At 44.4% G+C, this 27159-nt stretch overlaps 1 protein-coding gene across 3 annotated transcripts in view; it reads right to left on the minus strand.

Moving 5' to 3' along the window:
* LOC115142607 (testis-expressed protein 2-like) overlaps nucleotides 1–27159 on the minus strand; it is a 61736-nt gene that overhangs the window by 14001 nt on the left and 20576 nt on the right. For 2 of the 3 annotated variants that reach the window (XM_029682193.2, XM_029682192.2), the window contains exons 3-8: nucleotides 10750–12316; nucleotides 6309–6509; nucleotides 5687–6029; nucleotides 5189–5427; nucleotides 4820–4984; nucleotides 3997–4096 (exon numbers count right to left, since the gene is read on the minus strand). In XM_029682193.2, the coding sequence (XP_029538053.1) occupies nucleotides 3997–4096; nucleotides 4820–4984; nucleotides 5189–5427; nucleotides 5687–6029; nucleotides 6309–6509; nucleotides 10750–12291 (2590 nt within the window). In that variant the 5' untranslated portion in view covers nucleotides 12292–12316. The remainder of the gene's footprint in view (nucleotides 1–3996; nucleotides 4097–4819; nucleotides 4985–5188; nucleotides 5428–5686; nucleotides 6030–6308; nucleotides 6510–10749; nucleotides 12317–27159) is intronic. The other variant, XM_029682195.2, reaches the window with a different exon arrangement.

Consider the following 27159-nt stretch of genomic DNA (forward strand, 5'->3'; position numbering starts at 1 on the left):
TGACAACATCTTACACTGCAAAACATCAGGCAATAACACAGTATTTTCCCAGAACGCTGATTACTCTTTAAACTCATAACAACTCACACAAAAACACAATTAACAACCCACAAAAAAAATGGTTGTCTGTGGAAGCCTGGATTGTGTTCATTCTTATTGGAAAAGAGTAAATAGCCCCTCCCCATTTCACTCAATACTTTACTGTTTGGTGACTAATGAACATAACCCAGTCCCCCTGAGTGTAGTGGAAGTGCATTCCTCCAACTCCGATCCAACAGAATCTGTTCCCCTCAGCCTGTGGTGGAATCCATTTCCTCTCCCATTAAGTCTCATCAGAGCGCCAGGTAATAGAAATGACAAAACACTGGAGGCAGTGGCTCAGAGGAACAGCAGGTAGATACCGAGAGACAGAAACAGAGTGTTTGGCAAAAAGAGGAAGAAATGGTATGAGAGGAACAGAGAAACTGGTAGAATGAAAGAAAGAAGGGTAGTGTAGAGAAGCGACAATCCAACTGCCAGACATAGAAACACACATTCTTTCACTAGTGTTCAACTCTTCTTGTCTGTAACTCAGCCCCATGGGGGAAGCAGATTCAAGACTGGGCCCTAGCTAATTTATTATTAATTTCACCTATATTTAACCAGGAAGGGCTCATTGAGATTTAAAATGGATTTTTCAAGAGCGTCCTGGCCAAGATATAGGCAGCACCAAGTCATTACAAAAATTACAGACAAACATGAAAAACTACAAGTAATCTAGTAAAAACCAGTATAACAAAATCAAAAAATCAAAATCAAAAACAGCAAATTAAAAACATTGACAGGTCAGGGAATCGGTCTCAAAATCATTCATCAGTGATTTAAAAACACCAATCGGGACAAGGTCTTCCAGTTTAAAAGTATTTTGTAAGGCGTTCCAAGACGATGGCGCAGAACACATAAAAGCCCTTTTACCAAATCCAGTTCGGACATTTGGAACAGTTAGCAGGATAAAGTCCAGCGAACGAAGAGAGTACCCACCACATTTCTGAAAAATAAAAATGCCCAAAATAAAAAGGTAGTAAACCCAAAATGGCTTTGTAATTTTTTTTATTTATCCATTATTTTACCAGGTAAGTTAACTGAGAACACATTCTCATTTGCAGCAACGAGGGAATAGTTACAGGGGAGAGGAGGGGGATGAATGAGCCAATTGTAAACTGGGGATTATTTGGTGACCGTGATGGTTTGAGGGCCAGATTGGGAATTTAGCCAGGACACCGGGGTTAACACCCCAACTCTTACAATAAGTGCCATGGGATCTTTAATGACCTCCGAGAGTCAGGACACCCGTTTAACGTCCCATCCGAAAGACGGCACCCTACACAGGGCAGTGTCCCCAATCACTGCCCTGGGGCATTGGGATATTTTTTTAGACCAGAGGAATGAGTGCCTCCTACTGACCCTCCAACATCACTTCCAGCAGCATCTGGTCTCCCATCCAGGAACTGACCAGGACCAACCCTGCTTAGCTTCAGAAGCAAGCCAGCAGTGGTATGCAGGGTGGTATGCTGCTGGCATAACTAAAAGTATACCAGTGATTGAGCCTACGAGTGACTAGAGAAGGCCAGCCAACCCTAGTATAAAAAGTGCAGTGGTGCATAAGGGTTTTGCAGTTTAAAATAAATCTCAAAGTGCCATGGTAAAGGGTGTCAATTGATCTCAAACACTGAGCGGAAGCATTCATATATAAAATATCCTCATAGCTAGACTAGGCAAAAATGTAGCTGATTACTAGCCTCCTTCTGGCTTCAAAAGAAAAACAGGCCTTATTCCTAAAATAAAATTCCCCATTTCAGCCTCAATTTTTTTGTAAGTTATTGAATATGCAATTTAAAAGAGAGGGCGACATCAATTAAAATTCGAGGCCATAGGATGGAGGCCATAGGAGGGCCATGCCCCAATGGAGTGGGGCATTCAGTGGGCCAGTCATCTTTGGCCATTGCTAGAATGTAAAGTACCTGATCTACATGTCACATGAAACCATCTCTCCTAATATTCACACACTAATAAGATGCAAGAAAATCTACACTGTGGGGCATAACTTCATTAAGGGTGTACGTACCCAGAAATGACATGTGCTGTGTATGCACCCAATAATGATTTCCTACTTTGCAAATATTGAAGGTAAGGTGCTTGACGGTTAGATGTTACGAGAGACACTCCACTTCTGCTAGAGGAGCAACCAACCGACAGTCACTCCACTAAAGTTGAGGCATATTCATATTATGAGCTGATTCAGATTAGGTACCGTCCAAACTTCTGCTCAACTGTACTCTACAAACTGCAGTGTGTTTGTACTGAGAAGCTGGTTGTGCAACTAACAGCCAAGTCTATGGCCCCTCTAGTGTACCTCAGCCTTTATTTACTCAGTCTAACAGATAACCATGTGACCCACTCAACAGCTCAGGACTTGATTACATTGTACTTAGCAAGGCATTTTCCCGCAAAACACATTCCATCACAGTAGCATAATATTCTAAACAAGAGCTTGATTAACATAGCACGGTACTCATCGATAATGTTGTCAATGAGTGATATTGAGTGAGTAAACGCCTATCAGGATTGGGTAGACTCCTGTGGAACATAATGATCAAATTCTTCTTAATAGATATATTCATTGAGTTGAGGTATTGCCCCTACTGGGATTGGAAATGCTCCTCCTGTTGATGAACGTAAATGTTACAACTCTTAGTCTTACAATATAGAATGGAAGCATAAAGTCATCACCGACACAGACCAGTCTGGCGTCTCGTTCGATGAATAACCTACTGTGTCATTGTGGTCGCTTGGTCGTTGTTAGCACGGTTAGCTAGCATTACACGGTGTCTCTCAGTGGTGTTGCTGTCCCCTGGTCCAGGGGTTATGACAGAGCCCTAATATTACAATCGTATTAATCAGAGAAAGGGGCTGGATAAGGGAGCGGTGGGGAGTCATCACAAAAACACACCGACACGTCCGTACTAGGACAGAGCAAAGAGAGAAAATGTACATGTGTTAAACAGTAGCGACGTGTGCCAATAAATCAGAGGATGTAAATCAACACTGCGTCTGTCAGAACAGAAATGACAAGATTGTTATAATACTGTTATTGCATAAAATGGTTGTTTTATGCAACAGAATAGGGGATTTCTAGAACACTCCTCTGTGTGTGTGGGCTGAAAGCAGGCTTCTTTAACACTGACAGTGGATTTACAATGGATTGGTGGTTAGACAACATTCCATTTCATGATTAGTGTCTGTGTTTGTCTGTCGGTAACAGGGAGAACTAATCTCCAGTTTCTTTCAAAAGAAAATATTTTGTATTCTAGGTTGCGTTAGTATTTTTGTACAAGCGAGCAGTAAATCTTGACGTCTGTTGCATGAGAGCAAAATGTGCCTTTGAATAAATTCTCTCATCTGTGATTTGTCCTGAACATCCAGGAGGATGGACGTTACTATAAAATGCTGTGGCTTAGTCCTGCTGTGTGGGCTCTCAATGAATCAACTAGGGGGGGGGGGTGCTCGTTGACAAGCTCCATTACTGCTAGAATGAAATAATAAAGTTGATGTGTTTTGAAGAAATGTGAAAGGTCTCTCCTTTTGATTGCAATAATTCCAAGACACGACATACAAACACCCACAAAACTGCCCGTATGTTTATAGAGAGCCATGCTGGCCTGAATCTACAGTTCATGCCTTCTCGTAAAGGGCCTTCCTGAATGAAACGGTGATTCTAATAAACAGATTGCACAGCACGGCTCTAAATGACAGCCCTGCATCTGCCACAATGTCACCACGCAGCGGTGTGAAGTGGAATTCAAACCACATTGCACAGTGGGAGCCTGGCTGAGCGAGTGTGTTAGTGGCAGAGTATGTGTGTTTGAGTGTGTGTATAAACACAATGTATTGCAATTTTCTTCATTGGTCAGGATTTGGTTGATGGACAGTACAGTAGCACACATCCAGGGTTCTTGCCTTGATGGTCCACTGAGGGTTTGGAGGCGCCAAGGATTCTGGGAGTGGCCACGCCCATGTCCAACTCTGTCAGGGTCAGCTCGTTCATGAAGTAGGGGAGCTGGAGGAGAAAGAAACAGTCAAGCAGATCTCTTTACACACACACAGTCTGCAGCTGCAGGGGTATAGTAGGTGCAAGTTAGAAGTTGATGGTCACAGGCCACTCACTCGCTCCTTCGACATCTCCCACATTCTACTAGTCATTCTCTTCTGCCACAAAGGCCCCTATCGACTCCCTCACGCCGGCTAGCTGAGACAACAAGACTAACAGCCAACATCACCACATGACATTGGGAATATGACCAGACGAAGGGCTATCGTGGGGCTAGTAACAACTCCAAAGATGAAACAATGGGGTAAATCGAAGGACCAGGATACAAAACAGGGATGAAGAGAGAGAGGAATGAGGGTCTCTCTCTGAGCCCAGTGAGGAGTCTCGGAGTCCTGTGGCGGGGCTGCACAGCGGAAGTGGCAGACATTTAGAGTGTGTGTGTGTGTGTGGTGTGTGTCCCTGCAGAGTCGGAAGGATCCACTGTTAGGCATTAAGTCCCCTGTTCAATTTTTTTTTTGTTCTTCATTATTAGTCATGCATGGCATGCATTCTCGCTCTCTACTCTTTTCCGAGCCAAATAAACCTTGCACTCTCCCTCTTCTTCATCCCTTCTGGAGCTCAGAGGTAACAGAATACAGTACAGATACAACAGTGTAAGAATGCTCTTAAGCACACAAGCCCTTTGTCACAACAGGGCCATAGGTGAGAGGCAAGAGGTCAAAGGCCACTCACCCGGATCTTGCTGAGTTTCATCTGGATCTTCTTCGAGACCACGTCGGCCCAGTAGGGCTCGCCCAGGAAGTCCCATGCCACCCGGCCAATCAGAGAGTTCACCCAGGCAACAGGCTCCTCCTCCCCCAGCACCAAGACAGGGCCAAAGCTGCTGCTGCTCAGCAACTGGTAGGGAGGCGGGGACACAAGAGCAGAAAAATAAGGAAGCATGATAAACTTTAACTTAGCACTGTAATTTGATTAATTTACTGAAATTTTGTATAATAAAAACAAATGATTAATTTAATAATAGAGTATAGTACAGTAAAGTATTTTCTTTTTTTTAAAGACACAAAAAGAGAAAGAAATAAGGGAGTGTTGATGGTGTACCTTCTTGCCCAACCCAGGGCTACTCTGTGGACTCTGGACTACGGGACTAGTGGCAGCGACGGGGGTGGCAGTGGCAGTGCCAGTCTCGGGGGGCACCAGGGTGGCCATGTATACACTGTAGTCCAGTAGGGACTTGGTCTTGGCTGTTATGCCTGCTGTTGAGTCCTTGGTCCTTGGCTGAGACGCTAGCACCTCGTCCAGACTGCTGCGACTGCTGCTGCGGCTGTGGGAGTTCAAGGCTGACGGTGGGGGGTCAAAGGTGAACAAGATATTAGAAAGAAGCAGCTAGATCAAAATATTTCATGTGCATTATGAAATACAAATGTAGTCTTGCACTTTCCTCAGGTGCATTCACATTGTCACACTATATATGTGCAAGCATGCTAGCGCCAGACATGATTGTTGAATTAAGAGACTCAACAAGTAACAACTTCCTGTAAATAACTAGTATGGAAGAATGTGCGTGTAAGTTGGTCCGTGAGTGTGTGTGTGTGTCACCTAGATCAATCCACTGACCGGTCTTAATCCCCTGCAGACTGGTGGCTCTCTTCATCCCCGTCTTGGGGGGCTTGGAGGCCAGCAGGATCCTCCGGTGCCACTCCTCCTTCTCCCTCCCTGTCCGACCAAACAGGTACAGGGTCAACTCTGGACCACAGGACCTTTTGGCCTCCTCCGTCCCCGCGGTGGCCTCTCCTGTGGTCGTGGTTCTCTCGTGTGTGGTTTCGCTGTGGTCGCCCTCTGCCTTGGACATGAAGTCGTCCTGCTTGGCCAGCTCGATACAGATAGGGTACTTCTTGTTCCACACGCGCTTCCTGGCCAGATTCTGGGGCACCAGAAAGATCTAGAGAGGGAATACAAGGATTGATTGAGTTGGGTGTGTGTGTGGCCTAATGGGAACTTAAAACTGAAATGGACTCCAAGACCAAAGGCCAAGTACACACACCACATATACTATATGTAATATATAGCAGATGGTGACACATACACTCACAACCCCTCTTCACCACTGCCCGTAGCTGATCGTGGGTCAATCTGCATTTTCCACTTTAAAATGGTTAAGGTTAGGATTGGGGTAGGGGAAGCTGATCCAAGATCTGTACCTAGGCGGAAATGCACCCACCTTGCTGTCAGTGAGGTCGTAGATCTTCTGGCTGATGTAGCTGACGTCGGGCTTGGATTCGTTATGCGTGGCCCGCCGGGCGATGTTGCGGTTGGGTTTGGACAGGCGCAGGATGGAGCCCTCCAGTCTCACATACACAGAGTGGGTCAGAGTGGCGTGGTATGTCTCCGGGTCGTAGTTCACTATCTCGTTCATCCAGCCCTGCAGGGTGAGATAGAGAAATTAGTCAGGCATTTTTTTGGTACCCTTCCCCAGATCTGTGCATCGACACAATCTTGTCTCGGAGCTCTAAGGACAATTCCTTCGACCTCATGGCTTGGTTTTTGCTCTGACATGCACTGTCAATTGTGGTACCATATATAGACAGGTGTGTGCCTTTCCAAATCATGTCCAATCAATTGAATTTACCATAGGTGGACTCCAATCAAGTTGTAGAAACATCTCAAGGATGATCAATGGAAACAGGATGCAGCTGATCTCAATTTCGAGTCTCATAGCAAAGTGTCTGAATACTTATGTAAATATATTTTTTTTAATACATTCACAAATTTATAAAAACCTGTTTTCACTTTGTCAATATGGGGTATTGTGTGTAGACTGATGAGACAAATAAATAATTGCATCCATTTTAGAATAAGGCTGTGAAGCAACAAAATGAGAAAAAGGTCAAGGGGTCTGAAGACTTTCCGAATGTACTGCTGAACCCTTCCGGAAAGACACTACAATGATTTTAGGCACCTGACAAAGCAAATTAATGTTAAATGCATGAACATCCGATTCCGTCTACGTATAGAAACTAAATCACAATTGAGATCAAAATTGAGATCACAACTCCGGTGTGTGTGTAGAAATGGTCTGGAACAGATAAGATGGCTTTGGTAATGCTCAAAGTAGGCTGCTGAGAAATATGATGCATGTCTTGTCAATGGACCTGAGCCTGAGTCTCTTTTGCTTAGTAGATAGCCTTTCGGCTCCTTTCCTGGGTTTGTTCGCGTTGTCATTTCAAATTATGAACATACAATAAGTATTCAAATGAAAAGCCAGTCCCTTTGTGAGCTAGGGCGCACCATGTGTGTAGTTAGACCAAAATGATGTAGATTGGTGGGTCAAAAGGTCATCATTTGTTTTTGAAAAATAGCTTCCAAACATATTTGGTGTGGAGATCAATTATAAAACTTTATGGTAGAAAATGAACTGTGTTGATTTATCTAGATGTTTTCCCCTCAGAAATCACTCCTACTGGCTTAGACTGCACACTGTGTGTGTGTGTGTGTGTTCTAATGTCACTGCTACCAAGTTTCATTAAACTACTAGGCGTAATCAAATCTAAGGGGTGGAAATGAAGTCCGTCTAAATCCCTGGACATGCCCTATGCAACAGACGGGAACAGTAACTTCTAAAATGCTTAACCTTCAAACAACGGTGATGCCATCACAGACTCAAACACACAACTATCCACGACTTCACCTCAACCCTGATGGTCTGCACTGTTAGGTATAGTGCTCCTAGTGGCTATCATCGCTTTTACAACCAGTGCATATTGTTCACGTTATTTCATGCCACCATGTGAAATATTTCACCGCCGGTTTGGCCTTGAACCACTAACACAATCCTCATCCAACGGCAGTAGATTGAAGAGGATAGTAAAATCGCAACAGCAGTCATCTAGTAACTCGCTGCCTCTTCTCCTCGTCAGCTGAGTCTGAAGTAGTGCACTATATTGGGAATAGGGTGCCATTTAGGATGCAACCTTCTAGTCGCATCTCGTCCCTTCCTCTTCGCAGAGATCAAGACCGCCCCTAGAGCTTTGCCATCACAAACACACAAGTCTCCAGCAGGAAACTTGATATAGGCCTAGATGTGCTGGTTCTATTGCTCCTACAGCTAGACATGAAGAGAGGGAGGAGGGAGAGCGACAGAGAGAGAGAGAGAGAGCGAGAAAGACAGAAAAAAAGAGAGGAGACAGAGAGGGAATGTGAGAGAATGAGAGAAAGAGAGCGAGACACAGAAAGAGAGCGAGAAAGACAGAAAAAAAGAGAGGAGACAGAGAGGGAATGTGAGAGAATGAGAGAAAGAGAGCGAGACACAGAAAGAGAGCGAGAAAGACAGAAAAAAAGAGAGGAGACAGAGAGGGAATGTGAGAGAATGAGAGAAAGAGAGCGAGACACAGAAAGAGAGAAGACACCGTTGTCACCAAATTCTCATATTATAGTCATGAACAAAGCCTATCCCTTTTGTGTCCCAAACACCACCATTCACTGCCCCTTTGACTGACAAGGCCAAGCCCAGGACAGTAAAGCCTGCCAGTTAATGTGCTTGTGTGCTGTCTGCCGGTGATGTTATCATCAGCTTTCCAATATGTGGGGGTCAAACAAGACAGTGAACCCTCTCCATTATATTATGCGACTGACCGACTGGCCTTCACAGCCAGTCCAGAGGTGACATCATTTGGAAGAGGGCCACGGGATGTGGGGTGACCACTCTACCACAGAGTCTATTACTGTCTGGCAAGCTATGGAGGGCATTAGCAGTGAAGAGAAGTAGGCTAACAGGCTTTGAGTATGATATATAGCCACAGTGGGTATGGTCTGTCTGATCTATTTGAGTGCTAATGCTGCTGAATGAGGCAGCTGGCTAGCGCTAAAACAACTTCCCTCAGGTAATTTATTGTCTATTAGCGCTAACAATGGAGGATGAGGTATATTTGCCTCTGAGCCTCACTCTTTTGTTCCCTCTGACATCAAAGTGGTGAGTGAGACGATCTCATTTGATGCTCAAATAGGCGTATTTCTTCTCTGAATGGCACTTTATGTGGTCTGTCACAACAGGCATCTGCATTTGTCTAGAGACTAGTCAGTAGTCTAGAGGAGGATAATAGAAGAGGCTGTGAGAGGATGCTAGCAGATACCCATAGACTTCCAGTCATTGCGCTAACGTTAGTTAGCATTGGTTTGCAAAACTACCTGGAACTTTTCATACTGGACACCGAGACACAGAAATGGTATCCACTAGTTTATCTGACTCTGGGGGAGTAGATAAATCGGCTCATTGCTAAAGTCCCGAAGTATGCCTTTAAGCCAGTCAAGGATCATGATGGGTGCTGAAACATTGTACAGGTAACTGCCAAAATAAAGGACACTTGTGTAAATGAGGGATACAATGTATATTGAAAGCAGGTGGTGCCACACAGGTGAGGTTCTTGAGTTAATTAAGAAATTATCGTCCCATCATGCTTAGTGCCCTTGTGCCATTATTTTGGCTACAACGTCTAGAAGAGATCTCAGTGACTTTGAAAGTGGGGTCTCAAAGGGTAGGGTGTCTGTGTGCGTCTCAGTCACCAGATCTCAAACCAATTGAACACTTATGGGAGATTCTGGAGCAGCACCTGAGACATTTTCAACCACCATCAACAAAATAACACCAAATTAAGGAATTTCCCATGTCAGAATAGTGTCGCATCCCTCCAATAGAGTTCCAGACACTTTTAGGATCCATGCCATGCATTGAAGCTGATCTGGCAACTCACGTTGGCCCAACGCCCTGTTAAGACACTTTTGTTGGTGTTGCCTTTATTTGGTCAGTTACATGTAGGTGATCAGTCAGTCTAAAAAGAGACCTGATCTAGGCCTACTTCATGGTGCTCTTACAATTCATTCTTTACAAGGTTTGCACAATTCCCAAATTCCCAGGTTCTTTAAGAAGTCACCAGTTGGGAGGATTCCTGGAATTAGGAGAGAATAAGCAGGGAGGAAATCCTCCAACTAGGATTTCTGAAAAATCTGGGAACATTAGAAGTTTCATGTGAAAGTATTTTAAAGGTGCTTTTATGAAAACAGTATTACATTGACAACAGCAGGAGCTAAAATAATCATTTGCGGCTATTAAAAGACCAGGCTACAAGACGGTCATCCAGCTTCTTCTTAAATTTACAATGAACACTAATGAGATCAAGGCTAGTGAATTACAGGTCAACCTTGAGAAATCGATCTCTCTAATGTTCGGTTGAAAACAGATTTGCTCTGATATAACACAAGTATTGGGAAAGTTCAACGTGATACCTTACCACAGCAGGTCTCTCATTGTTAACAAATAGAAATCCGGCCATTAGCTAGGTAATAATAACATGGTGTTATGAATCTTTCATTTCTGGGGCTGTGTTCAGCACCACTGCCTATTCGTGTTACCATGGATTTCTGCATATCGTCAGTTCATTGGTTTTTACAGTGATTTCAAACCTCTCCTCTGGGATCCCCAGACTGCCCAATGAATTTGCTCTATTCCAGAGCTAGCACTACTGATCCCACTTCGCGACTAATCATTAAGCTCTTGCTTAGTGAATCCGGAGTGGTAGTTCCGGGGTACAACTCAATTGTGAAACATCTGGGGGTCCCTGAGGAGGGGTTAGAAAACCAATAGGTTAGAAGACCATGGAGTTCCTCACCTTGAAGATGTTTGGCTCTTTGATGCCCATCTGGGCCATGTTCCACAGCCTCCCCTGGTGTCTGGGATGTCTGGAGCGATTGCCAGAAGGCTTGGGTCCGGCCAACCACACCACAGCGATAGCTAGCATGAACCCTAGTCCCACTCCGAGCAGCATACCCCCAACGTAGGTGGGCAGGGGCAACACGAAGTACCCGTAGACCAGCGCTGTGATGATGATCAGGGTGTAGTGTGGAATGCTGGGTGGTGGATCTTCTCCCTCTGACTTGTCGTCACTGCATAGTTCCGGACTGTCACTAGGGGGAAGTCTCACTTGGCTGCATGTATTGTTCGTTCTGTCAACATAATCCCCGTCGGTATCCTCAAAGTCCTCAGTAGACAGGACACAGAAGTCCTCATCCTCCAGCTTGGCCAGGGCCGACATGGAGCACTTGTCCAGGCCGAGAGAGGCGGAAACGGAGGAGGACATCTTAGGACTTCTGGTGTGACTGGTGTCAGCGGTGGGATTTGGCAAGCTGGCTCCGTTTCCGGTTCCCTCGGACTCCCAGTCATCCCCGGTTTCCTCCTCCTTGATGCTGTAGTTGTTGTTGCTCTCCGGTTGCCCGTTGTTGAGGGAGGCCAGGCAGGTGAGCTCCGAAGCACTGGACGAGAGCGCTTTGGACCGGAAGGCACTGCTGCCAATGCCTCCGCTCTTGTCCTCCATGATCTTATTTAACATCTGGAGAGGCTCGTAGATGGCCTCTGAGAAACGGCGCTTAGTGTCCTCGATGCTCGCCTCCACAGACGCCTTAAAGAAGTTGCGGCTGTCTGGGGAGGTGAGCGTCGAGGAGGGTGCAGTCTTGGAGTCACCCCCGGCAACAACACCCACCGGGGCACGGGATTGGGTGAACTGCTTGAAGAGTTGCAGGTGGAGGCGGGAGTCCGAGAGGCGGTAGGGCGAGGAGGAGGAGGAAGAGGATTCCTGGGAGGTGTCAGAGGAGAGTGATTTGACCAGGGTTTTCATTGGGTGGCGGTGGCGCACGGAAGTGGGGGCAGCGGGGGAGATGGAGACAATCTCAGAAGGCTCGACGATGTCAGAGGATAGAGACTTGACAAGGCTGAAGAAAAGTTTGCCGCTAGACTTGGAGGGAGAAGAAGTGGATTTACAGTTGGAGGCAGGGGAAGGAGAGGAGCTCTTCGGTTCAGAGGGTAATGTGGAGGTAATGGAGCTTTGAGGACCAGTTGAGGATGACATAGGCAGAACTGCAGCCTGAGCCTCAGAGTTCAACCCGGCTCCTTCAAGGATCAGATCCTCGCTGGCCTCCAGGGCCTTCACAATGCCTGGGTCCTCCTTGGGTGCAGCAGGGGGATGAGGAGAGGACGCAACTGCCCCATAGAGCTCCTCTGCCTCCTCCTCCTCCTCGCCCAGGGGCGAGAAGTGGATGGTGATGGACTTCCGGGACAGCGAGCCCTGGACGTGGAGCTTGGGCACAGGTGGCGGCCGTGAGGCTGAGGGAGGAGGAGCTTTGGCGTTGTCTGCATGGCTACTGTGGCAGCTGGCCATCGCAGTGCTCCTGCTGGGTCACAGTCTAGGGAGATGGAGAGGGCAAAGGTTACACACATGTCCCAAACAAACTCATACTACAGAGTATATGGCGTTAAATGGGTATTAATATTGACCACACATAGCCCTATGCAAATACACACATGAACCTACATAAACAGGAGGGCAAAGTCAGGCATGTAGGCTATATAGTACATGACGTCCCCATGTGTCATTATCAAACAACCTCAACTCAGCCAGAACAAAGAACGGTTTCAACAACGGGTATTAGACTGTTAAATCAAGGTTTGGGGGAGGAACCTACTCTAATAGCAGGGCTAGAAGGCGTATTACTTAGCAATTAACAACAGTTAATCAAGCCGAGTTACAGTAGCCATATCCTATGAGATGTCCCTATAATATCCTTCTTGAAAGCAGGGCCAAATCAATGAGAGGAAATGTAATTAAGCCCTTAAAGACTTCCCCTGGCTGAGCCCTTTCCTTTGATAGGGGATGGAGTCCAACACAGCTCTTACAGGAAACCCACAGTCTTCTGACAAGCATGGCCACCACACTGAGGGACCAGCTGGCTTGCAGGGCTGGTGAAAGAAACCTAAAATGCCACCCTGGAGGCCGATACTATTTCCTAGTTTGTGAGTGGCTGACACTGAAATCACGGCTACTATAGCAATGATTAATGGGAGCAATCAAAGGCAATCCCTGTAAATAGCACTGAATCGATCGTAAGAGAGACAGTCTACGATATCACAAGAAAGCAAGAAGCTAAAGCAGCAAGGAAGGTTGATGGTCCTAAGATGGGGCCGGAGAAGGCGGCGGACGTTTTACGTGTTCCTATCCAATTGTTTTTTCATTTGTTTCTTTGCGTTGTTTGTAACTTATTTTGTCATTTATTTAGTACCTAATGTTGCGCTACCGTCTCTTCTAACCGAAAATAACTTCTGGACATCAGAACTGCGAATATTTTTGTAAATAACAGCTGGTGCAAGATATCTAAGGAAGTCTCAAGGTTTTGCTCGCCTGAGGTATAGTATCTCATGATAAGCTGTAGACCACACTATCTACCTAGAGAATTTTCATCTGTATTTTTTGTAGCTGTCTAGACACCACCACAGACTGAGGCCGGCACTAAGACTGCACTCAATGAACTATTCCGCCATAAGCAAACAGGAAAACGCTCAGCCTAAGGCGGCGCTCCTAGTGGTCGGGGACTTTAATGCAGGAAAACTTAAATATGCATGTTAAATGTGCAACCAGATGGAAAAAAACACCACCTTTACTCCATACAGAGACGCATACAAAGCTCTCCCTCACCCCCCATTTGGCAAATTTCACCATAATTCTATCCTCCTCATTCCTGCATACAAGCAAAAACTAAAGCAGGAAGCACTAGTGACTCGATCAATAAAAAAGTGGTCAGATGAAGCAGATTCTAAGCTACAGGATTGTTTTGCCAGCAGAGTCTGGAATATGTTCCGGGATTCCTCAGACAGCATTGAGGAGTACACCACATCAGTCACTGGCTTCATCAATAAGTGCATCGATGACGTCTTCGCCACAGTGACCGTACGTACATATCCCAACCAGAAACCATGGATTAAGGCAACAGCCGCACTGAGCTAAAGGCTAGAGCTGCTGTTTTCAAGGAGCGGGACTCTAACCCGGAAGCTTAGAAGAAATCCTGCTATGCACTCAGACGAAACAACAAACAGGCAAAGCTTCAATACAGGACTAAGATCAAACCGTACTACACCGGCTCTGACGCTCGTCGGATTTGCAAACCATTACAGACTACAAAAGGGAAGCACAGCCGAGAGCTGCCCAGTGACACGAGCCTTCCAGACGAGCTAAACTACTTTTATGCTCGCTTTGAGGCAAATAACACTGAAACATCCATGAGAGCAACAGCTGTTCCAGATGACTGTGTGATCACGCTCTCCGCAGCCAATGTGAGTAAGCCCTTTAAACAGGTGAGCCGCAGGCCAGACGGATTACCAGGACGTGTACTCCGAGTATGCGCTGACCAACTGGCAAGTGTCTTCACTGACATTTTCAACCTCTCCCTGTCCGTGTCTGTAATACCAACATGTTTCAAGCAGACCACCATACTACCTGTGCCCTAGACCCATTCCAATGTGTATAGCGCTCTAACAGATCCAATGATGATACCATCTCTATTGCACTCCACACTGCCCTTTCCCACCCCGACAAAAGGAACACCTATGTGAGAATGCTATTCATTGACTACAGCTCAGCGTTCAATAACATATTGCCCTCGATGCTCATCACTAAGCTAAGGACCCTGGGACTAAACACCTCCCTCTACAACTGGATACTGGACTTCCTGACGGGCAGCCCCCAGGTGGTAAGGGTAGGTAACAACACATCCGCCACGCTGATCACAGGGGCCCATTGGGTGCGTGCTCAGTCCCCTCCTATACTCCCTGTTCACTCATGACTGCACGGCCAGGCACGACTCCAACACCGTCATTAAGTTTGCCGATGACAACAGTGGTAGGGCTGATCACCAACAACAATGAGACAGCCGAGTGGTGCCAGGATAGCAGCCTCTCCCTCAACATAAGCAAGACAAAAAGGAGATGATTGTGGACTACAGGAAGAGGACTGAGCACGCCCCTATTCTCATCAACGTGGCTGTAGTGGAGCAGGTTGAGAGCATCTTGACTGGTTGCATCACTGCCTGGTATGGCAACTGCTTGGCCTCCGACCGCAAGGCACCAGAGGGTAGTGCGTATGGCTCAGTACATCACTGGGGCAAAGCTTCCTGCCATCCAGGATCTCTATACCAGGCGGTGTCAGAGGAAGGCACTAAAAATTGTCAGACTCCAGCCACCCTTGTCATAGACTGTTCTCTCTGCTACCGCACGGCAAGCGGTACCAGAGCGTCAAGTCTAGGTCCAAGAGGCTTCTAAGCAGCTTCTACCCCCAAGCCATAAGACTCCTGAACATCTAATCAAATGGCTACCCAGACTATTTGCATTTGGCGCATGTGACTAATAACATTTGAGGTTAGAAGGTAGCCTAATAAACAAAGACGGGGAATGGTAGATTCGTCAAAATCAATGCAGGCTTTCCTGGAAGTTACCAAGTATACATGAATGCACGGTTATATGGATGAATAGATGACTGCATGGTTATCTGAATATGAACCACTGTTTCCCATTCCCAGACAGAGTGAGAAGGAGAGAAAGGGTTGAGTGGGTAGAGGCTGACAGAATGCCATGCTGAGTCTCAGTGCTTGTTCTGCGTCAGCCTTCCCAGCAGGCCGATCACCCCACCCACACCTAGTGATTATAACCCCACTGTGACACCACCAGGTGAGATACAGACAAACACCCAACTAGCACACACGCAGGAGCGCATGCACACACATACGTACACGTACACACATCATATTCACGCATTCGAACTGTGTGTCTGACATTCTCCCTCCTTTTCTGTGTCTTTCTCTCACATGCACTCACACACCCCTCAGAGCAATACATAAAATGCCAGACTAATTATTTGAAGATAAATCCTTTATAAAAAGGAGAAAGTGGAGCTTGTTTGAAGTTTGTTGACGTGGGGACGGAAATAGAAACAAAGTGGGATGGATTGTACTCTCTGTGATTGCCACACAATGGGAACAAACACCTTCACAACAAGCTATGAGGGACCAAAATATCCACATAATGAGATTGTCCCATCTAGGCCTAATTCCCTAGCTGTAATTCTAGGAATGGATTGAACAGTGTGGGACAGAATGACATTTGGGACTGATGTCTTGTTGGTTTCATCATATGACCCTTGGTCTGGATGGCGATAGAGAGCAAACAGTGAGGTCATCATCCAGCCCACACATGACAACGCACAATACAGGCTTGTCTTATGACTGCTTGTGTCATTGACCATAAACAAGAGACTTTGTTCAGGAAATAATGGCAAGCAAGTGATAAAAACAATGGATGGGGTAGGCATACCGGGTACTCAACTGTGTAGAACGGACCAAACACAGGATACTTTTGCCTACAGGTAGGATAGCCATACTGGAATGAGAACCATACCTTTGGCATACAAACATAACTGTTGTTTATGCCATCCTTTAACAAATATAGTCCGTCCTTATCTCAAGCTTCCTAGGCTTGATCATTTAACTGTATACATTTGTGGTTCAATGATCATTTAACCATTATTATAGCAATAGACCCTGGGCAATGGTCTCCGAGTGATGCAACAAGGCGAATGGTGATGTGATGTTTGCACTGGGCTAAGACTGCGTGGAAGAGAAGTCAGAGAGACTGTTCATCCCAATTAATAAGACTAGACTGGGTTTCGTCTATGGTAAAAAGTAAACGGATTGAGATATTAATTAACAAGGTATCATTTCGAGACACTTGCACTTATTTGCCCTAGTTGTCAGGTGACATCTCTGGTTTCACTAGAGAGACTGGAAGTGACCAACGGAACATCAATGATGTCGCTCTTGCTGCTGGTGATTCTCTGATCCACCTATACGCAGACGACACCATTCTGTATACTTCTGGCCCCTCTTTGGAAACTGTGTTAACTAACCTCCAGACGAGCTTCAATGCCATACAACTCTCCTTCAACTGCTTCAAATGCAAGTAAAACTAAATGCATGCTATTCAATCGATCACTGCCCGCACCTGCCCAGCATCACTTCTCTGGACGGCTCTGACTTAGAATACGTGGACAACTACAAATACCTAGGTGTCTGGTTAGACTGTAAACTATCCTTCCAGACTCACATTAAGCATCTCCAATCCAAAATTAAATGTAGAATCGGCTTCCTATATCGCAACAAAGCATCCTTCACTCATGCTACCCTCATAAAAACTGACCATCCTACCGATCCTCGACTTTGGCGATGTCATCTATAAAATAGCCTCCAACACTCTACTCAACAAATTGGATGCAGTCTATCACAGTGCCATCCGTTTTGTCACCAAAGCCCCATACACTACCCACCACCTGTACGCTCTCGTTGGTTGGCCCTCGCTTCATACTCGTCGCCAAACCCACTGGCTACCGGTTATCTACAATTCTCTGCTAGGTAAAGCCCCGCCTTATCTCAGCTCACTGGTCACCATGGCAGCACCCACTTGTAGCACGCGCTCCAGCAGATATATCTCACTGGTCACCCCCAAAGCCAATTCCTACTTTGGTCACCTCTCCTTCCAGTTCTCTGCTGCCAATGACTGGAACGAACTGCAAACAACAACAAAAAAAATCTCTGAAGCTGGAGACTCATATCTCCCTCACTAGCTTTAAGCACCTTCTGTCAGAGCAGCTCACAGATCACTGCACCTGTACATAGCCCATCTGTAAAACAGCCCATCTATCTACCTCATCCCCATACTGTATTTATTTATTTATCTTGCTCCTTTGCACCACAGTATCTCTACTTGCACATTCATCTTCTGCACATCTAACATTCCAGTGTTTAATTGCTATATTGTAATTACTTGCCACCATGGCCTTTCAGGGGCGGCAGGGTAGCCTAGTGGTTAGAGCGCTGGACTAGTAACCAGAGCTGACAAGGTACAAATCTGTTGTTCTGCCCCTGAACAGGCAGTTAACCCACTGTTCCTAGGCTGTCATTGAAAATAAGAATTTGTTCTTAACTGACTTGCCTAGTTAAATAAAGGTTAAAAAAAATGAGAACATATGAAAGCTGGTGGTTTAACATGAGTCTTCAATATTCCCAGGTAAGAAGTTTTAGGTTGTAGTTATTATAGGACTATTTCCCTCTATACCATTTGTATTTCATTCACTTTTGACTATTGGATGTTCTTACAGGCACTTTAGTATTGCCAGTGTAACAGTATAGCTTCAGTTAACCCACTGTTCCTCGGCCGTCATTGAAAATAAGAATTTGTTCTTAACTGACTTGCCTAGTTAAATAAAGGTAAAAAAAAAAGAATATTGCCTTAACTCCCTTATCTTACCTCATTTGCACTCACTGTAAATATACTTTTTCCCCCTTTTTTTTCTTCTACTGTATTATTGACTGCATGTTTTGTTTATTCCATGTGTAACTCTGTGTTGTTGTATGTGTCGAATTGCTATGCCTTATCTTGGCCAGGTCGCAGTTGCAAATGAGAACTTGTTCTCAACTAGCCTACCTGGTTAAATAAAGGTGAAAAAAATAAAAATAAATAAAGTAGAAGTCACATGTAAACACAGATCTAAGATCAGCCTACCCTCCTCTAGTCATTGCCTTAACCATTTAGGAGGGAGAAAGCAAAACGGACGTCATGTCAGCATATATTGTAGGCCTCGGGGCAAATGGTCCTACTCCAACGAAGCCAGTGGGTCGATGAGCAGGGGCAGCTCAACCACACGTCGCACAATGATGATGTGATGTAGTAGGCCTAAAGTATGGGAAGAAGGGTATTGGGCTAAAGATATAGGCCTATCTCAGAGCCTAGGACAAAAACACAGTTTAACTTATTCTGTATAAGAGATAGAACTGCAACCAACCCTAACCCCCTCACCCATTTAAGACAGTGACACGATTGAAACATGACCTTTACAACATGACAGTGAAAGCCATTACCACTTCCAACCCGTGTGACGTTTATTACATTACGACTGTAATTGACTACAAAAGGGGTTGTCTGACAGTAGCCTAGGCTACATAAAGGATCTGTTCTCGTGTAACGCTTGATTAACATTTTTCAACGATGGTGGAAAGCCATGACATTAGGATCAATGCAAATTTGGATTTACATTTAAAAATGAATGTTTCAGAAATAGAGAAGTGATATGATGATAGAGTGTTGAGTGCAGAGCAAGCGCCATATTTAGACACATCCAGACATCGAGCAATGATTTGAGACAGCAAGTCTTCCGCAGTTGAAATGGACAACTACACCTTCACCCTCCAGTGTGCACACACAAGCACAGTTTAACCTTTGCATGCATACCGTGCACTACGGCTGCACAATTCATCAAATTCTTTTAAAAATTGCAATATTGACAATATTTTATTACGCCATTAATTTAAACATTCAAATGTAGTAAGGGTCCCCTGAGAAACTGATAAACACTTTGGTTACTACCCTGTCACAACTTTTACCATACTGGTTTTATTTTCATTAGTTGTCATGCAAAACACCAACCATAGAACCAGAAAAATATTTTATTTCTATGATTCCAACAGTTCACTAAAATCACAAATCTCAATATTTGGATAACAAAAAGATTGCATTTGGATTATTTTCCCATATTGTGCAGCACTACCATGCACATATACAGTTGAAGTCAGAAGTTGACATACACCATAGCCAAATGCATTTAAACTCAGCTTCACAATTCCTGACATTTCTCCTAGTAAAAATGCCCTGTCTGAGACCAGTTAGGATCACCACTTTATTTTAAGAATGTGAAATGTCAGAATAATAGTAGAGAGAATTATTTATTTCAGGTTTTATTTCTTTCATCACATTCCCAGTGGGTCAGCTGTATACAAACACTCAATTAGTATTTGGTAGCATGCATTTACATTCTTTAACTTGGGTCAAACGTTTCGGGTAGCCTTCCACAAGCTTCCCACAATAAGTTGTGTGAATTTTGGCCCATTCCTCCTGACAGAGCTGGTGTAACTGAGTCAGGTTTGGAAGACCTCCTTGCTCGCACACGCTCTTTCAGTTCTGCCCACCCATTTTCTATAGGATTGAGGTCAGGGCTTTGTGATGGCCCCTCCAATACCTTGACTTTGTTGTCCTTAAGCCATTTTGCCACAAATTTGGAAGGATGCTTGGGTCATTGTTCATTTGGAAGACCCATTTGCGACCAATCTTTAACTTCCTGACTGATGTCTTGAGATGTTGCTTCAATATATCCACATATTGTTCCTCCTCATGATGGCATCTATTTTGTGAAGTGCACCAGTCCCTCCTGCAGCAAAGTCCCGCCACGACGTGATGCTGTCACCCCCGTGCTTCATGGTTGGGATGATGTTCTTCGGCTTGCAAGCCTCCCCCTTTTTCCTCCAAACATAACGATGGTCATTATGGCCAAACAGTTCTATTTTTGTTTCATCAGACCAGAGGACATTTCCCCAACAAGTATGAACTTTGTCCCCATGTGCATTTGCAAACCGTAGTTTGGCTATTTTATGGCGGTTTTGAGCAGTGGCTTCTTCCTTGCCGAGCAGCCTTTCAGGTTATGTTGATATATGACTCGTTTTACTGTGGATATAGATACTTATGTACCCGTTTCCTCCAGCATCTTCACAAGGTCCTTTGCTGTTGTTCTGGGATTGATTTGCACTTTTCGCAACAAAGTACTTTCATCTCTAGGAGACAGAACGAGTCTCCTTCCTGAGCGGTATGACAGCTGCGTGGTCCCATGGTGTTTATACTTGCGTACTATTGTTTGTACAGATTAACGTGGTACCTTCAGGCGTTTGGAAATTGCTCCCAAGGATGAACCAGACTTGTGGAGGTCTACATTTTATTTTCTGAAGTCTTGGCTGATTTATTTAGATTGTTGAAGATAGGCCTTGAAATATATCCACAGGTACACCCCCAATTGATTCAAATTATCAGAAGCTCCTAAAGCCATGACACAATTTACTGGAATTTTCCAAGCTGTTTAAAAGGCACAGTCAACTTTGTGTATATAAACTTCTGACCCACTGGAAATGTGATACAATGAAATATAAGTGAAATAATCTGTCTGTAAATAATTGCTGGAAAAAAAGACTAGATGTCCTAACCGACTTGCCAAAACTATAGTTTGTTAACAAGACATTTGTGGAGTGGCTGAAAAACTAGTTTTAATGACTCCAACCTAAGTGTATGTAAACTTCTGACTTCAACTGTATGCCCACAAGTTAACAATACACATACAAGTACAGACACAGGCAAACATGCACATACCTGACGGCTAGGTCAGTATCATTTCTACCCTGTTGTTCCCCAGCTCACAGTTACAGACAGATAGCTGCTGATCTGAGATCAGCTTCCTTCCCTCAATACATAATGCATGATTTCAGCAGACTGCCAGATTGCTATGGATTGGTCTCGGCTGCTAAAAGCTGCTCTCTGTGCCTCTGCAGGAGAATGTGGTTTAATGATGGAAAAGAATGGAGGAATGTCCGACTACTTCTATTCCTCGACTCCGTACTGACCACAAGTTGTCCCCTAGCCTAGGTAATGACAATGTGTGGCACCTACTGCTGTGACATTTCAAAAGGTTTTTTTATTTATTTTTTTAACAGTTTTTCCAAGCCATTGCATTTATCAGGAAACAGCTGTATTATGTCAGTGCACAGTGGTAAATCAGTGTCGTGTCTGTCCATGGAGGCTACTGCATTTTATTTCATGGAGATGTAGCTCAGTTGGTAGAGCATGGCACAAGCGCCAGGGTGCTGGGTTCGATTCCCACAGGGGAAATGTAGGAAAAAAGTTGAAAGAAAAAAATGTATGCACTCACTACTGTAAGTGGCTCTGGATACGAATGTCTGCTAAATTACCAACATGTAAAATGTAGATGTTACATTTGGATTTCCTATAGAAAAAGTTGGTCAAAATCAAACCACCCCAAAAATATTTGCAATCTAAAGTGGACCACTGACTTTTGTTAGCGTGATCAATAATAACCAATTCATAAAAAAATTGCTAATAATAAGAGATACCAAAAAGACTTTCTTTGGCATGGGGACAATGAAGTGATGTCAGTACCCAGACGGTTTACCTAGACATAGCAGGGCGGACTCAGACTGGACAACAGTCACATGTTAGGGGTGAGCCAGCCAAGCCAAGTCATTTACCACCCCTGTCCCTGCCTGGTCTCGGGGTCAGCAGCAGGCAGCAGCACAATGAGGCCATTCAACAGCCGTGTGCTGTAAACCAAAGTAATAGCTCTCATTATAAACCGCATGGTTGGAGCCATGAATGCTTATTGGCTAAAAGACATAGTATATCAGAAAGTATACCACGGGTATGACAAAAAAAGTACTTTTTGCTGTTGCAATTATGTTGGTAACCAGTTTATAATAGCAATATGGCACCTCTGAGTTTTGTGATATATGGCCAATATACCACGGCTAATGGCTATATCGTGGTATTCTGCGTTGCGTCGTGCTTAAGAACAGCCCTAAGCCGTGGTATATTGGCCATATACCACACCTCGGCTTTATTGCTTAATTATAACACATGGGTTGCATCCCAAAGGCACCCTAATCCCTATATAGTGCCCACATGGCTCTGGTCAAAACTAGTGCACTATATATGGGGTGGTAGCCTAGTGGTTAGAGAGTTGGGCCAGTAACCGAAAGGTTGCTAGATCGAATCCCCGAGCTGACAGGGTAAAAATCTGTCGTTCTGCCACTGAACAAGGCAGTGACAGCTGTCAATGAAAATAAGAATTTGTTCTTAACTGACTTGCCTAGTTAAATAAAAAAAGGTTAAAATATATATATTTAAAAAAATAAAGAATAGGGTGCCACTTGGGACATAGAAATCAGATTTAAACCGGATTAAATACCTGCCCTTAATCCACTTTCCTTTCTCCTTCTCCATCACTAGCTCTTATTCTCTTGAAATCTCAGGGGCAGTGGCGTATACAACAACAAAAAACATTTCCATTTCACACCACACACACACTTGTACAGGTTACTTGTCCTCAGTCTCTTCCCCATTTCTCTCTCACTGAATACAGAACAGCACTACTTTGTTCCATATTACTGACATAAATCATCATGACTAGACAACATGAAACAACAAGTGGCTGTGTGTGTGGTGTGTTGGTGTGTGTGTGAACTGAAGTAGTCCCTCCTATAGTTGTGTGGTTACATGTGACAAGTGTGTGTACTGTACACGTGCTAATGTGAATGTGTATACAAGCACTGAAGTGATCCCTCCTCCCCTGATGTTCCAGTGGAGGCCTGTAGGACTGAAATGGAGTCATCAGATGCAAGGCAATGGGAGAAGCTAATTATTGCAGTGACAGGACCTCAATAGATACTGGGCTCTGAGCTCAGACAGCTGTTCACGCAGGTTCACTCCCACCAGATGAGTCACGCAGTGCAGTAGTGTTTGTACGGTACACTGAAAACTATAACATGAAAAATGGTTTGGTACTAGAATTGTGTTACTTTCGGTTCTTCTATCAAATGTGGCTCACGTTTGGAAATCAATGAAATGTTTGCAAATGATTCTAAATGTATTACATTTGCCCAAGTTTATGATAAGACATGAACAGAAGGCATCAGTGATTTGTATTCCCTGTAACTTCCTGAAGAGGATATGGCCCGGCCCATCTGGTGTGTACAGTGCGCATACATCTACCACTTTGTCTAGCCGTTAACGATGCTAATGAATACCCGCCTTCGGGCTCCCGAGTAGCGCAGCAGTCTAAAGCACTGCATCTCAGTGCTAGAGGCGTCACTATAGACACCCTGGTTCGAATCCAGGCTGTATCACAACCGGACGTGATTGGGAGTCCCATAGGGGCGGCGCACAATTGGCACCAGCGTAGGTGTATGCCGTCATTGTAAATAAGAATTCTTAACGGACTTGCCTAGTTAAATAAAAGGATAAATAACATAAATAAATAAAAGATGGAAAGGCTTTCCAAAAAACTAAGAAGCCTATGCCTACCTAGAGTAATCATACATATTTGCATCAATCCAATAGCCATTTGTTTTACAAACTCCCTAAAATGTGCTCTACAGAAAGACAGCTAACCAAACAGCAGTGCTGAGCGCATGCACACTTGAAATAAAGGGGAACTACACAAAAATCTACATTTCTATAATTTTTCCAAGACAGGTGATCCCCTGATGTGGTTTAAGCATTTTTTGTAGATATTGAACATCCAATAATGTTGTATTTCTAATAAAGAGTGTGATTTAAAGGCCCGAAAAACCTGAGAATACAGATTTTTCCCTGTTTTCTTTTGCTGTGGTATCGTTTTGGTTATCGAGTATCGTTTTGGTATCGAGTATTGTGATACTAAACCTGGTATCGAAGGCATAAGTCTGGTATCATGACAACACTAGTGGAAATGACAGGAGACTCATCATATTTGTCATAGAGGCCTAAAGAGACATCTGGAAAGGTGATGAGTGGGATGAATGGCATAGGTGTACATAGTCACACACTCACCACATAAACACACACACACTAGTAATGACAGACCCTAATACAGAGTTATCATACTGCTACAATGAGTGAGGAAGGTGTATGGGTGAGTAATGATAACATCAATGTGATTGACTTCATGGGATAGCATGACCATAGTGGGGTGATGCTGAGTCATGTCAGTTGAGTTCTCAGAATCAAAGGACGCTTGAAATTCTATCCAAATTAGAGATCGACCGATTAATTAGGGCCGATTTCAAGTTTTCATAACAATCGGAAATCGGTATTTTTGGACGCCTTTATTTAACTAGGCAAGTCAGTTACGAACACATTCTTATTTTTAATGACGGCCTAGGAACGGTGGGTTAACTGCCTTGTTCAGGGGCAAAACGACAGATTTTTACCTTGTCAGCTCAGGGAATCAATCTTGCAACCTTACGGTTAACTAGTCCAACGCTCTGACCACCTGCCTCACGAGGAGCCCGCCTGTTACGAGAATGCAGTAAGAATCCAAGGTAAGTTGCTAGCTAGCATTAAACTTATCTTATAAAAAACAATCAATTAATCATAATTACTAGTTAACTACACATGGTTGATGATACTACTAGTTTATCTAGCGTGTCCTGCGTTGCATATAATCGATGTGTTGCGCATTCGCGAAAAAGGACTGTCGTTGCTCCAATGTGTACCGAACCACGAACATCAATGCCTTTCTTAAAATCAATACACAGAAGTGTATATTTTTAAACCTGCATATTTAGCTAAAAGAAATCCAGGTTAGCAGGCAATATTAACCAGGTGAAATTGTGTCACTTCTCGTGCGTTCATTGCACGCAGAGTCATGGTATATGCAACAGTTTGGGCCGCCTGGATCATTTCGAACTAATTTGCCAGAATTTTACATAATTATGACATAACATTGAAGGTTGTGCAATGTCACAGGAATATTTAGATTCATTGATAAAATACGGAACAGTTCTGTATTTCACTGAAAGAATAAACATTTTGTTTTCAAGATGATAGTTTCCGGATTCGACCATATTAATGAACTTTTTATTTTTATTTTTTATTTCACCTTTATTTAACCAGGTAGGCTAGTTGAGAACAAGTTATCATTTGCAACTGCGACCTGGCCAAGATAAAGCATAGCAGTGTGAACAGACAACACAGAGTTACACATGGAGTAAACAATTCAAACAAGTCAATAACACAGTAGAAAAAAAGGGAGTCTATATACATTGTGTGCAAAAGGCATGAGGTAGGCAGATTAACACTGGAGTGATAAATGATAAATGATAAATGATCAGATGGTCATGTACAGGTAGAGATATTGGTGTGCAAAAGAGCAGAAAAGTAAATAAATAAAAACAGTATGGGGTTGAGGTAGGTAAAAATGGGTGGGCTATTTACCGATAGACTATGTACAGCTGCAGCGATCGGTTAGCTGCTCAGATAGCAGATGTTTGAAGTTGGTGAGGGAGATAAAAGTCTCCAACTTCAGCGATTTTTGTAATTCGTTCCAGTCACTGGCAGCAGAGAACTGGAACGAAAGGCGGCCAAATGAGGTGTTGGCTTTAGGGATGATCAGTGAGATACACCTGCTGGAGCGCGTGCTACGGGTGGGTGTTGCCATCGTGACCAGTGAACTGAGATAAGGCGGAGCTTTACCTAGCATGGACTTGTAGATGACCTGGAGCCAGTGGGTCTGGCGACGAATATGTAGCGAGGGCCAGCCGACTAGAGCATACAGGTCGCAGTGGTGGGTGGTATAAGGTGCTTTAGTGACAAAACGGATGGCACTGTGATAAACTGCATCCAGTTTGCTGAGTAGAGTGTTGGAAGCAATTTTGTAGATGACATCGCAGAAGTCGAGGATCGGTAGGATAGTCAGTTTTACTAGGGTAAGTTTGGCGGCGTGAGTGAAGGAGGCTTTGTTGCGGAATAGAAAGCCGACTCTAGATTTGATTTTCGATTGGAGATGTTTGATATGAGTCTGGAAGGAGAGTTTACAGTCTAGCCAGACACCTAGGTACTTATAGATGTCCAAATATTCAAGGAACCATCCAGGGTGGTGATGCTAGTCAGGCGTGCGGGTGCAGGCAGCGAACGTTTGAAAAGCATGCATTTGGTTTTACTAGCATTTAAGAGCAGTTGGAGGCCACGGAAGGAGTGTTGTATGGCATTGAAGCTTGTTTGGAGGTTAGATAGCACAGTGTCCAAGGACGGGCCGGAAGTATATAGAATGGTGTCGTCTGCGTAGGAGGTGGATCAGGGAATCGCCCGCAGCAAGAGCAACATCATTGATATATACAGAGAAAAGAGTCGGCCCGAGAATTGAACCCTGTGGCACCCCCATAGAGACTGCCAGAGGACCGGACAGCATGCCCTCCGATTTGACACACTGAACTCTGTCTGCAAAGTGGTTGGTGAACCAGGCAAGGCAGTCATCAGAAAAACCGAGGCTACGGAGACTGCCGATAAGAATATGGTGATTGACAGAGTCGAAAGCCTTGGCAAGGTCGATGAAGATGGCTGCACAGTACTGTCTTTTATCGATGGCGGTTATGATATCGTTTAGTACCTTGAGCGTGGCCTAAGGCTCGTATTTCTGTGTGTTATTATGTTATAATTAAGTCTATGATTTGATAGAGCAGTCTGACTGAGCGATGGTAGGCACTAACAGGCTCGTAAGCATTTATTCAAACAGCACTTTCATGCGTTTTGCCAGCAGCTCTTCGCAATGCTTCAAGCATAG

Source organism: Oncorhynchus nerka, linkage group LG15 (genome assembly GCF_034236695.1).
Source record: "Oncorhynchus nerka isolate Pitt River linkage group LG15, Oner_Uvic_2.0, whole genome shotgun sequence".
Lineage (NCBI taxonomy): Eukaryota > Metazoa > Chordata > Actinopteri > Salmoniformes > Salmonidae > Oncorhynchus > Oncorhynchus nerka.